Consider the following 15,307-nt stretch of genomic DNA (forward strand, 5'->3'; position numbering starts at 1 on the left):
TTGCAAGATGCCCAAATGGCTGGAATCACCCATGTGACAAAACCAGGAAGGAGAAGAAGTGATTAGCTGTAAGAAGTGGTCCCACACAGGGAGACCCTGGATCTTCCTGAACATCCTGTTAAGGACCATAGTGTGGTGATCACACAGGGTCCCCGGACGTTTCACCGTCTATTGATCCCTGTGCCACCACTTGATTTCTTGCTGCCACCACCCAGGCCCTACCTGGTACAATACTGAGTCCAGTCCGGTTTAAATTGGGATATAAACTTCTGTTTATTTATTGCAGTTTAACAAGTGTGTGGTTTCATAAACAGTATCAGTCAATTACATTCATGGGGTGCCTATCCAGACCTATAACTTCCGCTACCTGCTCTCACTCACTAAACCACCTCTCAGATATTTACTTGTCTTCCTAGCCCCTAACTATTCCTGACTTAGCTTATTTCACTACACTAACTCAACCTACCCACAAACTGTATCCCAATTCACTCCCACTCCAACCAACCACCCAACTCCCAATGAACTCCTTCACGAACTCCCCCCAGAGCTGGTTTTATAGTCCCCCTGACTCCACCCCCTGGGTCCTGATTGGGTAACCTGTTTAACTATTTCACCTCCAGCACTCTCATATGTTAACGTCACATATAGCAACTCAGTCACAATTTAAATAACTCCTCTCCACACCAGACCAAAAAAAAAAAAAAAGTGGTTAATGATACAATTGGCCTTTCCAGGCTGCACTGTCAAAGCAGTGATGTTTCACAGCAAATACATTTTAAGGAAGTTTTTGCCTTAAAGGTTGCCGGATTCGGGCAATGCATTCTAATTCGTACATCTTTTAAAAGGTCACTTTGCCCGGTTCTCTCTCAGTAGCATGGACGTCTTGCCCCCTTTACCAGAAATGCGTGGGAACTGCACGAACAACAGATTTGATCAAAGGAGAGCGGAAGTTCAGTTAGCATGGAAGATCGGGCAACAATAAACAAAGGGGAAATGGCTCATTCTGAAGACTTAATTCCTTTCTCCTGCATCTACCAGAGAGCCAGAGCCCGCAAGGAGCAGCACAGGGCACAGCTGTAGGTGCAAGTTGCTGTGGCTATTAATAGCATTTATTACAGCAGTTTGCACAAAGCTTTGCTGCTGCTTCTTGCTGGGATTGTAGGGAAGGTAGTAACTATTCCAGGGAGGGGGTTGGAAGGGTAAGGTTGGGAGGGGGAAATGTGGTTACATGGGATTATTATTATTATGATGATGATGCCCCACCCATCTGGCTGGGTTTCCCCAGTCACTCTGGGTGGCTTACAGCACATTAAAAAAATGTAAAATATTAGACATTAAAACTTCCCCGATACAGGGTTGCCTTCAGATGCCTTCTAAAAGTCTGGTAGTTGTTTATTTCCTTGACATCTGATGGGAGGGAGTTCCACAGGGCAGGCGCCACCACCGAGAAGGCCCTCTGCCTGGTTGCCTGTGACTTCGCTTCTCGCAGTGAGGGAACCGCCAGAAGGCCCTCGGCGCTGGACGTCAGTGTCCGGGCTGGACGATGGGGGTGGAGACGCTCCTTCAGTATACTGGGCTGAGGCTGTTTAGGGTTTGAAAGATCTGCACCAACACTTTGAATTGTGTTCAGAAATGTACCGCCCTTTACCCATGGATCTCAGGACAGTTCACAACAAAGAATCACAATGTAAAAAACACAAAATACAAAACAAAAACAAAGACAACCCAATAATACCCCCTTTCACAACACATTTTAAAAGGTCATTGTATTTCAATCAGCCCAAGGCCTGGTTAAAGAGGAACATTTTTGCCTGGTGCCTAAAGGTACATAATGAAGACACCAGGCAAATCTCCCTGGGGAGAGCATTCCACAAATGGGGAGCCACCACAGAAAAGGCCCATTCTCCTGTTGCTACCCTCTGGACCTCTTGTGAAGGAAGCACACAATGAAGAGCTTCAGATGAAGATCTCAGGCTTATATGGAGAAAGGTGGTCCTTCGGGTGTTGTGGTCCTGGTCCATTTAAGGCTTTATAGGTCAAAACCAGCACTTTGAATTGGGCCTGGAAACTTAATTGGAAGCCAGTGCAGTCAGGCCAGGATTGGTGTAATAAGTTCAAAAAATCTTGCCCTGGTGAGCAACCTGGCCACTGAATTCTGCAGTAGCTAAGGCAGCCCTACATATAACGTGTTGCAGTAATTGAACCTAGAGGTTACCAGAACATAGACAGCAGTGGTTAGGCTGCCCCTGTCCAGATAAGGGTGCAGCTGGGCCACTGGCCAAAGCTGGTGGGGATGTCCTGTTACGAAAAAGGAGCAATGCAGCAGCGAGCTCCAGATGGCTGGAAAGCCAAACAGGATGTTGATGCTTGGGACTGTACCGTGGGAACAAAGGAACAGTCTATTCATTGTACTGAGCACCGGATGTTAGCTCAGAGTGTCATCTGACCTGTACTGGAAGGAGAGGAGTTTTCTCTCTCTGCTGTTGGTGTTAAGAGAGTGCAGACACGTTTCTCTGTACTGCTGGAAAGACAGAAATAAAGGCATGTAAATACATTTCTGTCTGTCTCTTTCCCCTCCCTGGGGAAGAGGGGAGGAGTGGTGTGTTCTTCTCACGTTAGAGGAGGATCGCCGATTGAGATCTCGCCTGATCTTGCCGGGAGTCGCAGACGGGGAGGTCAACAAGGAACTCAAGCCGGGTGCCTGGAGAGTGGCCAATTCCTTTGATTAGGCTTGATTCCTACATGTCCTATGCACGCAAATCAAGATGCATGGTTTCCAAGTACCTCACCCATGATGCACACACTTTTCTCCATTTCTCTGAATGTGCAGTTGACTCAGAAAGCATCACCCGATGCCCCATAGTGATCAGCCTGTCCTACCACTCGAGGGTGATGTATTCATCCCAGTTTCTTTCCTTTATCTGTTTCAGCGACGAGCCAGGAGGGTCAAGTGCTGTGTCATATCCGCCGGCCTGGCAGTTCTTCTGGTCATCATCATAATCATCTCCGTTTCGGTCAAGAATTAAACCCTCCGGGTTTTCCCAGGTAAGCTCTTCTCGTGGCATCTCAAAGGATGGATGTAAAAGCTAAGAAAACCAGATGGCTCAAAGGAGCTGTTGTAGGCAAGAGCAGCAACTTTATTTTTGGTTAGTGTGGAAGCAACTTGGGTAGGTCAAAAGATAAAATGAAATGTATTGCAGCTGTGCTGTCCGGCTTTATTTGCCAAAGTGGGTAGAATTTTTGGTATTTCTGACATTTCTAGCCAATTCCCACACCGCCTTCAGCAGCCAGTTGACTGGGGTTGATGGGAGTTTTAATCCAAGAAATCTGGAGGGCACTAGGTTGGTGAAGGCTGCCTTATACTACATCCAGCTCCCAGGATATATTACATGAAATACATTTAAGCACAGTTAGCATTGAAAGGTCATTTAACACCCCCAGTGTATCACAATATCTCTCTAGTTGCTCTTCTCCTTTTGATTGTAGAGCAGCGGTGGGTGACCTGTGGCTCTCCCAAAGTTCTTGGACTACAAATCCCATCAGATCTGGCCATTAGCCATCCTGGCTGGAGATAAAGGGAGTTGGGAGTCCAGTGGCATTTGGAGGGCACCAGGTTAGCTACCCCTGCTGCAGAGGAAGGAGCAGTACACCTGCTCAATTAAATTTGTTGTAAGATCGTAGGTGTGTGTCTGGTAGGGAGTATTTAACTTAGTACTGTATAGTAAAAGGCTATAGTCACTCCTGCCTAAATGGCCCTCCTGTTTAAAACAGTTTTAGCCCAAGGGTCATGTGAGGAGAACCTGAGCTTACAGGGTTAAACAGCTCAGAGTGTACGCCCTGCCTACAAATTGGGAGGAGGGGGGAGACACGTCATATCCGAGAGTCTCCAGCCTTTGTTCTTTCTCTCTACTTTCGCTTTTGAGGAGAGAGGACGTGTTTTCACGATGCTGTTCGCTGTGATAGACAATGGATAGTCTGCTGTAAATAAAAAACTGCTTCTAGCTGCTAAGATCCTGAGTGGATTTTATTTAAGCACACTGAAGAACGCATTGGAGCTTGCAGCTTTCTCTGGCCGCTGTGCTTATCTCTGCGTTTGCTCAGAGCCTTTGGAATGTGGCCTTTGAAGTCCAGAGGCCCAGCAGAACTGCGCAACCGAAGCAGGCTGGACGCCAAGGCTTATCTGAGCAATAAACATTCTTCAGGTCAGTGGTTGTGTATCTGCCTTTTGTTGAAGGCGCATCTAGAGGCCACACAATCAAGAGTCTAAAGCGGGGATTCTCAATGTGGTGCCTACCACAACCTCCTATGGCAAAAGGTTTTGGTCAATATTCCTTCAAAAATATGCAATGCATGACCGACTGTTTCCTCTTCTTGCTCAGTTCCTGTTTGCATAGGCACAGCCTTTCCCACATTAAACACATGTTCTGTTAACCATGTCCACCTTTCATTAAGTGTCAGTGTTGGTCACCCATCTATCTCTTCCTAATACAAGAAAGGTGCAAAGAACCTTTCTCTGTGGGAGACCACAGCAGAGACTAATGGAGACCTCATGTTCCCTGTGATGTGTGGTGTGGGTTGGATATGATCACACCATTTCCTGTTTCTTGCTCTGTGGTTTTTTAAAGATATGGCAGCCTTTACACCAGGCCCCCATGGAAGCCATTTTGTGTTACGCCATACACCCATGACAGCCATTTTGTGACTGGTGCCCACAACACTTTCTCAAAGTGCCAGATATGCCCAGGGGCTCAAAATGTGTGGTGCCCCCTGTTCTACGTGAACATTCTGACTCTTACAGGGGGCAGGCAGCCTTCCATATATGCACTTATCAGTCTGACCTTATATGTATGGGTTCTGCCAGGCTCTGACTCTTATTGGAGCAACATCCATGATTCTTGGGAGCTGTCCTTGGTCCTGAACCCTCTAGTGCTGATGAGCTATTGCTGCCTTTAAATTGCTCACTGTTGTCGTCTAGTGTTTGCTTTTGGCTCCTTGTTGCTACTGACTGCCCCAAAACGTCTCCTGGCTCAGTGTCCCATGGCTTTGTCCAGCATTTCTGCCAGCCCTCACCCACCCTGTCATGGGGTCCAGACTCCTCCATCCATACCAATGCGCACAGAATCAAAATGGAACTTACTGTCTGCAATGTCAAGGTGAAGTAAGTTCCCACAGAGTTTTCCTCTCCTTAGAAATAATTTCTCTGAAATACAGCTGAGCCAGCTGTCATCCTCCCAAGTTTCTAAAGCAGAAAATGCACCACTGATTCTTCGGCTCAGTGAGCACAGAGGAGCCAGCTGTGTCTCGTACTGAGAGACCCTTGCTGCTCCTTTGCAAAGCCCTTTCTATAAGTATGTCATTTCCTTCCCTGAAGCAGCTTTGAAGAGCAAGAAGAGAGATTTGGAGAAACTCCTGGAGATGTTTGATCCATCTCCCTTATCCTCAGAGTAGAGAACTAACCAAGGATTTGAGAGTTGAATTTTCTGTGTATACTGATGACTACTATACTTCTCTCACTTTGGATGGGCAGCCATAATCGACATAATGCTGGTGTATTTATTTCTTTTGGTCCACCTTGAATCCTACTTTAGGATATTTTCAGTACCAGCTTGAGCACCTTGAGGTGTCCAGGGTAAATAATTGCAGGGGCAAGTTGGAATATGTGGGGTGAGCCTTGTCCCACTGATGAAACTGTGTGTGCAAGGCAGACACTCTGACCTGTATATGTTTGATATTAGTCTGAAAGGGAAACCATAGGGTTTCCAAGATGGGAACATGAGCCATTTTCAGACTGGCACCGGGGAATTTTGCCCAGTGTTCACATCCACACTGGGGGAGTGGGGTTCTCATTTGCACCTTCAAAACAGATGCTTGAAGAGGCCTCAGGGATGCTTGAGAAGGTTGTTCACCTTCTCAAGTGGTGTGATATGGATAGAGTCTCAGGGACATGGAGGACTACATTCATCTCCCTGGCCTGATGTTTACCATCCCTGGATTAGATGGTCCACACATCCGACCAACATAAGGCAGATTGGCTCACATAATGCAATGTGGTGATTCCTGTACTTGGAAGAAATACCTCCAAAGAATGCATAAAGGTTCTTGTGACTGGTGGGGTTCTCAATGCTTTCTACATTGAATTCCCTGCTTGAAAATGTTACGTCTTTAGGACAAGTCTCTGCTCTCCAGACCTGCTTTTATTGCTACCTCCTGTATGCTTCCTATGGAAAAGATGGGGCATCCGGTTACTGCATTGGGGTGCATGTTTTTGGCACCTCCCCTCCAGCCTTTCCAGTGAACTTCTGGGAAAAGCTTGTTGCAGCCACAGAATTCCCATCTATGAGGAAATGTTGAGTGAAGCAATAACTCAGCCTAACGAACGCTGTAAATAAGGGCAAAACACGGCCAGCTCTCTTCCATGGAATTGCTCTTTCTTCCCAAATTGATGCCATGGGGCCAGTTTTGCTTATTGGCTCTCTGTTTTTACCACCGCGTCATACGTCGGCTAGTGGTGGAGAGAGCAGGCCAGATTGCAGGACTATTTCCCCCTCCAGAGCCTCTGGGACTTCATCCTATTTAACAGCTGCCAGTCATTGGGCAAAAGCAGCCCACTGGCATGGCCACATTGCTCAGCTGCCTACGGAATCCTGCCCTCTCTAGTCCTCCATGGGCCTACAATCCTTTCCCCTCCCCACAATACAATTTCCCCAAATCTCAACTTGCGTCCATTTCTTTTTAATCTTCTCTATTTCTCAATCAATCTCTTTCCAAACAGTGCACAGCCATTGCAAAAATTAGTCTCTGGGATTCTCTCAAGCCCCTGTGTTAAGTGTGAGGTCACTCTCATTGTGAGCCCTTTGAATTGCAAAATTTCCAATGAGAACAGCATTTAGGGGATGCAATATCAGTCCCATTTGTCTCCCCTTATTTGTTCATTTGCATATACAGTGGTACCTCGGGTTAAGTACTTAATTTGTTCCGGAGGTCCGTTCTTAACCTGAAACTGTTCTTAACATGAAGCACCACTTTAGCTAATGGGGCCTCCCGCTGCCGCCACACCGCTGGAGCAGGATTTCTGTTCTCATCCTGAAGCAAAGTTCTTAACCCGAGGTCCTATTTCTGGGTTAGCGGAGTCTGTAACCTGAAGCGTCTGTAACCCGAAGTACCACTGTAGTCTTTTAAACTCCGCTCGCCACTCTTTAAGAACTTTGCCTAAATCATGTTAAGGCAAAGGATTTTGAAAAGTAAGCATAGGGCTTCCATTTTTTATCAACTACTCATGCCTGTTCTACCCTGAGGACAAACCACAGTACAAAATTCCTCAAGGAGGTGCTTCTGCCATGCTCCCCATTTGAATTCCCATCCATATTTTGGACTTGCAAATTGCGGAGGAATCCCATTGCCGTCCATGCGGCGCTCCAGCAGCACTGGTGGCAAACCGCTATGTGGGCATGTGCACAGGGCATGTGCAACGTCACAACGTACAGCACATGCATGTGACACCACACATGCGTTGTACATAGCGGTTTGCTGTTGGCGTCGCTCAAACGCCGTATGGACAGTGGCAGGATCTTCTTCTCATGGCTGCAGCCGCGAATAGAGGTCCTCCACCTGTGGCTGCGGCGGCACAATGGCTGCTCACGCTGCCGCGCCAGGGCTGGGGCAGCAGGGCTAGTTCTCTGTGGGGTGCTTTCTTGTCACCCTCCCAAACATGGAACCCGGGGCGCCCCGCCCCCCCACCCCAACTTGCAACGCCACTGGTTCACCCCATATCATGTACCTGCACAATCCCAACAATAATGGTTTTTCAAAGTTCTCATGCTTCCGAAATACTCATAAGTGCATGGTGACATTGCATAGTCTCCAGACAGACACATAGAGTTAGTTGTACAGTGGTACCTTGGGTTACAGACACTTCAGGTTACAGACGCTTCAGGTTACAAACTCCGCTAACCCAGAAATAGTACCTCAGGTTAAGAACTTTGCATCAGGATGAGAACAGAAATCGGGTGGTGGTGGCGCGGCGGCAGCGGGAGGCCCCATTAGCTAAAGAACGGTTAAGGTTAAGGTTAAGAATGGACCTCCAGAACAAATTAAGTTCTTAACTCGAGGTACCACTGTATTTATTGATTCGGGGTTTTCTTTCCCCCTCAGACTTCCCTAAATGCAATACATAAATTCAAAGATTTCTATGCTTAAAATGCTGCCGTTTTGTATGTTTCCTCTAATAACTTTGGAGCTTGACCAGGAGGAAACGCTCTGGCCAGCGGTACTGATGTAGAACAAAATGTCCCTGTTTTCATCTGAGGAATGTTGGAGGGTATGACATCATAATTAAAATTCAGTAGGGTTGGAGATTGGGATGCAGCCTTCAGACTGTCTCAGCCATCCCTGAGCCAGGAGGAGTGGACCACAGAGAGCAAGAGTAGAAGGGCAAAAGAGGACTCCAAAGTCCCACATCCACCCAACTATAGAATTAAGCTCATTGTAGTGACAGGGTATCACCATCACCCTGATAATTTACCTGTCACCATCGCCACAGATGAACTATCCTCCTGAGATGCTCAGTTCACAGAGCGACACAGCGATGGATGTTGCAGCCATGTTCCCCTGGGAAATATCTGGCATCTGGAGACTCAGCGTGCAGAACAGACATGACCTCAGGGGGAGAAATAGCAGCATTTACCATTTTCTATTCTTCCTCTCTCTCTCTCTTTTGCCTCGTTACAATATTAAAGATATTTCTCCGAATAACAAATAAGCACAATATCCACAACCTGCCCTTTGACTCCAGATGCGTTTCTGTTTGCAAGAGCGAAATGCTCCGAGGGAATTGCTGTGTTAGCTTTTACCTCTCCATTCCTAAATCCTGCTGGAGGGGTGGGTTTTATTTTTTTCTAATACATACTCATAAAACAGGTAGCAAAAAAAGAAAGAAAAGCCAGTTAGTACTTACTTTCCCTCCTCTGAATATCTGCTGCACTTTTCATGTTTTATTGACATTTCAACACATTTAATTGGCCTCTGTTTAACCCACTCACCTCTACTTTTCTGGACGACACAAGGAATATGTATTTTAAAATGTTGATTTATTTATCGGTTGTGAGTGATCAAGTTCCTCACAGTTTATTTCTCTCTGTGCAAGGTTTTCAATACAGTGGTACCTCTGGTTGCGAACGGGATCTGTTCTGGAGGCTCGTTTGCAACATGAAAAACCCGCAACCTGAAGCGCAGTATCTGCGCAGGTGTGCGGTGCGATTTGGCACTTGTGTGCATGTGCAAAGTGCAATTTAGCACTTCTGCGCATGCATGAGCGGCGAAACCCTGAAGTAACCCTTTCCAGTACTTCTGGGTTGCCGCAGGGCGCAACCTGAAAAAACGTAACATGAAGCAAATGTAACATGAGGTATGACTCTATCTAGGGCCCCCCATAACAACGGCCCATTCCATTCATGGAAAACTGCCATATAGTAAGTCAGACCATGGTCCATTTTGCTTTGTGTAGACTACCATTTCTGCACCATGGGTTTGGAAATCCTGTGATCACAGAATCATAGAATTAGAGAGCTGGAAGAGACCCATAAGCGTAATGTAGTCCAACCTCTTCAATGCAAGAGTCACAGCTAAAGAATCCCCATCAGATAGCCATCCAACCACTCTTTAAAAACTTCCAATGAAGGTCCATCACCTTCCATGGGATTCCATCCCATTGTCTAACATCTCCTACTGTGAGAAAGTTATTCCCATTGTTTAGTCAGAATCTCCTTTCTTGTAATTTGAATCTCTTGCTTTGGGTTCTACCCTCTGGAACAGCAGGAAGCAATCTTCCTCCATCTTCCACATGACAGTCCTTCAGATATTTGAAGATGGCTATCATGAAGATCATCAAAGGGACACAGGTGCTGCTGTGGGTTAAACCACAGAGCCTAGGGACGCGGGTGGCGCTAGGGACGCGGGTGGCGCTAGGGACGCGGGTGGCGCTGTGGGTAAAAGCCTCAGCGCCTAGGGCTTGCCGATCGAAAGGTCGGCAGTTCGAATCCCCGCGGCGGGGTGCGCTCCCGCTGCTCGGTCCCAGCGCCTGCCAACCTAGCAGTTCGAAAGCACCCCCGGGTGCAAGTAGATAAATAGGGACCGCTTACTGGCGGGAAGGTAAACGGCATTTCCGTGTGCTGCGCTGGCTCGCCAGATGCAGCTTTGTCACGCTGGCCACGTGACCCGGAAAGTGTCTTCGGACAGCGCTGGCCCCCGGCCTCTTAAGTGAGATGGGCGCACAACCCTAGAGTCTGTCAAGACTGGCCCGTACGGGCAGGGGTACCTTTACCTTTACCTTTTTTCATGAAGATCATCAAAGGGACACAGGTGCTGCTGTGGGTTAAACCACAGAGCCTAGGACTTGCTGATCAGAAGGTTGGCGGTTCAAATCCCTGCAATGGGGTGAGCTCCCGTTGCTCGGTCCCTCCTCCTGCCCACCTAGCAATTCAAAAGCACGTCAAAGTGCAAGTAGATAAATAGGTACCCCTCTGGCGGAAAGGTAAACGGTGTTTCCATGCGCTGCTCTGGTTCACCAGAAGTGGCTTAGTCATGCTGGCCACATGACCTGGAAGTTGTACACCGGCTCCCTCAGCTAATAAAGCGAGATGAGCGCCACAACCCCAGAGTCAGTCACGACTGGACCTAATGGTCAGGGGTCTCTTTACCTTTACCTTTATCATGTCAGCTTTCGGTCTTCTTCTTCTGCAGGCTGAATGTCTGGTCCCCCGGATATTGTTGGACTCTCAACTCCTATAATCTCTAACCACTGGTCATGCTGACTAGTGTTGATGGATACTGAAGCCCAGCATCAACTAGGGGCCCCATGTGTTCTCCATCAGAGGCCCTTTTTAGCCAAGATGTCAGGAACTGAACATGGGCTGTGCAAAGCATATCCTCTGATGGCCTCTCGCCAAATTATATGTGTGCGTAAATTTGTAGGCTGCTGTAGGCTGCTGTGCCTTTGAGATGATGAAGGAGAAACTCTTCCTTTCATGATTGCTTTCATAAGGTTGAATGACTAAGAACTGACAGACCAAGCCTAGGGCTTGTGTGCGTGTCTCTCTCTGTGTGTGTTTCTGGGATTCTCTTGAATGTCTGCCAGTTGGTTTGACAAGAACCCTTCAAATAAGCAGATGCATCACTCCATATAAAATGCACTGTTTCTAAATGATTGCCACAGAGCAATTATCTTTTGCGATAGTGTGCAAGTCTCCTTTGTGAGCGCGCTGCATGCGCTTACCCCCTTTGCATGATACATACTTATAATGCACTGGGGCTTTTCAATGTTTTTTCACTGCAGGAAATGAAGAGCAGTTTGGCATAAGTGAGGCGTGATCAGTTTAGCAATGGCGGGGTGTGTTTTCATTGACTTTTTAAGAACCTGAGGGATCCCTCGCTCACGTTAAATTTATTGCAACGGCAGCCTGCAAAGACATTCCCTTTACCCCTGATCCAAATGAAATCTCCACGTGAGCAGAGATGTTGCAGAAATTTGGCAGGTTTGCTCCCAGACAGAGATAATTGTGTTTCTGCTGGTGCAGACAATGATCCTGTACCTACTTTCTGCCTAACTCTGTCCAATTTATTTGCTCCTGGGAAAGGCATTATTGGCAGCTGGGAGTATAAACACCTGTTAAAATTAGCCAGGGGTTGAATATATGCACGGAAGAACATTCAGTTGTGTGATTTCTCCCCACCCACCTGCATTGGGCAGTGGTACAGCTCAGACACCTGCTGTCTGCAAGAACTTAAGAATGCAAGAAGCGCTTTGCTGGATCGCACCAGAGGCCCGTCTAGTCCAGGATCCTGTTTGCACAGTAGTCAACCACATGCCCCAATGGGAAGCCTGCAAGCATAGAATTGGGACCCTGGGGACCATCTAGTCCAGGCTTCCTCAACCTTGGCCCTCCAGATGTTTTTGGCCTACAACTCCCATGATCCCTAGCTACCAGGACCAGTGGTCAGGGATGCTAGGAATTGTAGTCTCAAAACATCTGGAGGGCCGAGGCTGAGGAAGCCTCATCTAGTCCAGGCATCCCCAAACCCGGCCCTTCAGATGTTTTGGGACTACACTTCCCATCATCCCTGACCACTGGCCCTGCTAGCTAGGGATGATGGGAGTTGTAGGCCAAAAACATCTGGAGGGCCGAGGCTGAGGAAGCCTCATCTAGTCCAACTCTCTGCAAGTGCAGGAATATGCAGCTGTCCCATAGGAGGATCGAACCTGCAACCTTGGCTTTATCTGACCACGTTCTAACCAACTGGCACTCAAATGGATGGTCTTTCTGCTCCTGGAGGTACTACCCAGCCATCTTGACAAGTAGCCGTGGCTAGTCTTATCCTTCATGAATTTGTGAAACTCCAAACCTAGCCGAAAGAGCTTAGATTTATTACGTGTTCCCACAATCTCCCAAAGGAGAGTCCATGAACTAGTTTTTTAAAAAAGAACCTTAATGTTTCATTCCTCATTGCAGTTCCAAACCTCGCTAAATAACTTAACAGCCTGCGTATTTTTGCTTTTGCCACTCCTTGACATCCAGCTAGCCCAATGAGTGGATCCTGATCTGACACTCTCTAAAGCCTTTATCCTGTCAAAGTCCCGCTGCGAAGGCCACCCGCCACTTTGGGTATTAGCATATGCCCGTCAGTCGTGTCTCTAAATTGGTGGGAGTTTTCTTATCAGCAAATAGCCCCTCCAGCTTTGGTCACAGGGGAAGGGCACCAAGTTAATGAAGTCAGCTTTAAGACAGCGTTGATATTTCGTTAGCTTACTGAGGGTTGTATTCGTACTAGCATTTTAATTCTAACTTCTTCTCCTTTTTTTCTTTTTCTTTTTTCTTTTCGCATTTTACTCTTTAAGCCCGCAGGCATGCCAACTTGGAATGTACAAAATATATCACTCTGTATCCACAGATAATGTCCATTCTGCAGCAGGATCACCGCAAATCTATGCAGTTATTCAAGCAATGTTTCGCAGCTCGGTGTAGATGCAAAGTAACGCGGCTTGTACTTGAGAAGGGACTGGAGTCTCGAACGTCACCAATTTGGCGGGGGGCACTAAGGGGATTAATGTATATGCATCTGTGCATTTTAAAATATATATTATCTGTTTCTGAATTGTTATGCGCTCTCTCTGATTTTATCTATGCTTCCCTTTTCCGTTCCACTCTGTATAAAATGAAGCTCTGTATTACCCACTCACTATAATGGGAAAAATAAAAAATGGCTATGACTTTTCCCCTTTTGGCCAAAGCGTGTGAAATGTGCAGGCACAGAGCGCCCCACCCCTGAATAGATCTAGCTTGCCAAATTGCAGACAAATTGGCTTTTTATGGGTGAACTAGAAGGGATGTACTTTCCTCCATAATCCCTTATGAGGTGGGAGGTTTGGTGGGGCTTGTCTCTTTCTTTCTCTTTCTTACCTTAAAATAATTACAATATGGTTGAGTTTTGTATATTCTTGCTTATACTTAAAAAAAAAACCTTTAACTTTGTGCCAGCATTTCCTTTCCAGTGATTGTTTGGGTCCTCATGTTGGGTCTTACAACATGACACTGTCTAAAACAGGCATCCCCAAATTCGGCCTTCCAGATGTTTTGGGACTACAACTCCCATCATCCCTAGCTAACAGGACCAGTGGTCAAGGATGATGGTAATTGTAGTCCCAAAACATCTGGAGGGCCAAGTTTGGGGGTGCCTGGTCTAGAATGTTGCCTGCTGAGTTCTGAAGAACTCTGGAGTTCAGGATTATTTTTAAATCAGATGAACCTATGATTTTTTAAAATATAAATCTCAAATGAAGCTGTTTTCTCTCTCTCAGTCAGAGAGGGTATTTTGCATGTTCTTACTGCACAGGGCCTTGAGACAAAAGACACGAAGGCACCTCCCTTCAAAATGGAGATTTGCAACTCAATACCTTCATCACATGATTTAAGGTTACAACACTCACATGTTAGCTACCAGATAACAGCCATTAGTTAGTTAATTATCAACTCAGCAAGAGCTCAGAATACTCACCTTGGCTTTAATATAGCCCCATGGAAAATCCCCATGTTAAACCTGTAGAAATATACCTTGAGGTATATTTAACCGACATTTCTGTGTCGGTTAAACCAATTCTACTTCACAATGTAGCTACTGTAAGAATTGTGCAAATGGATGCAAATAGATCATAGAATCATACAGCTGTAGAGTTGGAAGGGACCCTGATAGTCATTTCGTCCAACCCCCTGCAATGCAGAATATTCCATTCTGCCACACCAGGCTTAACACAAGGTTTATTTTTAGGCTTAACTTTCTAGCCTTCTCTCTTCCAGGCTGTAGTTCTCAGCAATTTTTATAGCCAGCTGTAGAGGAGAGAGACAAATTTTAAACTCACTTTCAGAGAAGGCTATTATTGAAGAGGTATTAAGTAAGTTCAGCTGTGTCCATTTCAGTGTACTATATCCCCCCCCCACCCGCCCATGCCTGCCTGTAGCCTCTCCATCAAACCTGATTTCGGTATTTGGTGCTAAATGTTGTTTTATGCCTCATACTCATTTCATAAAAGGAGATAACTCGGCATTGCTCAATTGGGGCTGTGTTAATGCACTTTTTAATAACAGAGTGTCATGCATTGCTGCTTTTCAGCATTTACAGCTGTGATTAACATTGGTGGAATAATGTTTGGGTACAGGAGGGTTTTGCCAGGCAGCAGAAAGCAGATGAGCATCATGAACCCATTAAGCGAAGTGCCCAGTTGCATGCCAAGAGTAGACTTGAATAGAGTTAACATCTTGAAATAGGGTCATATAGTCTATTTCGTGGGTCAGCAAACTAAGGCCCAGGGGCCGAATCCGGCCCAATTGCTTTCTGGATCCGGCCCACAGACGGTCCGGGAATCTCCGTGTGGATTAGGGTTACCAGACATCCCCGGTTCCCGGGGACAGGCGCCGGATTTGCAAATCTGTCCCCGGACAAATTCTGTCCCCAGAATGTCCCCAGATTTGCAAATCTGTCCCTGGGAAATGTGGCAGTGGTAGCCTCAGCAGCCCGGAGCCAGTCTGGTAGCGCGGTTGGCTCTGGCTGGCTTCAGGAGCTGCTCGCTGCTTGCTGCCACCGCCACTGCCGAGGGGGAACCGGGGACGTCCGGCGGTACAGATTTCTTGCCCCCTTCTCCCTTTGTTTTAACAGATTGGGGGAGGCTCGGGAGTTGCGGGCAGGCAGCCATTGCCCAGGAGGGGTGCAAGGTACACAGTTTCTCTGCCAGCAAGGTGCTAAGCCCTTCTTTTGCACCCTG

General features: G+C 46.9%; 1 protein-coding gene across 5 annotated transcripts in view; it reads left to right on the plus strand.

Moving 5' to 3' along the window:
* TSNARE1 (t-SNARE domain containing 1) overlaps positions 1-15,307 on the plus strand; it is a 448,733-nt gene that overhangs the window by 389,447 nt on the left and 43,979 nt on the right. For 3 of the 5 annotated variants that reach the window (XM_053395183.1, XM_053395184.1, XM_053395179.1), the window contains 2 exons: positions 2,931-3,045; positions 12,890-13,266. In XM_053395183.1, coding sequence (XP_053251158.1) covers positions 2,931-3,026 — 96 coding nt within the window. In that variant the 3' untranslated portion in view covers positions 3,027-3,045; positions 12,890-13,266. Of the gene's footprint in view, positions 1-2,930; positions 3,046-12,889; positions 13,267-15,307 lie in introns of those variants that run through there. The other 2 variants (XM_053395180.1, XM_053395181.1) reach the window with 2 other exon arrangements.

The sequence above is a fragment of the Podarcis raffonei genome, chromosome 7 (genome assembly GCF_027172205.1).
Source record: "Podarcis raffonei isolate rPodRaf1 chromosome 7, rPodRaf1.pri, whole genome shotgun sequence".
In the NCBI taxonomy this organism is placed as follows: Eukaryota; Metazoa; Chordata; class Lepidosauria; order Squamata; family Lacertidae; genus Podarcis; species Podarcis raffonei.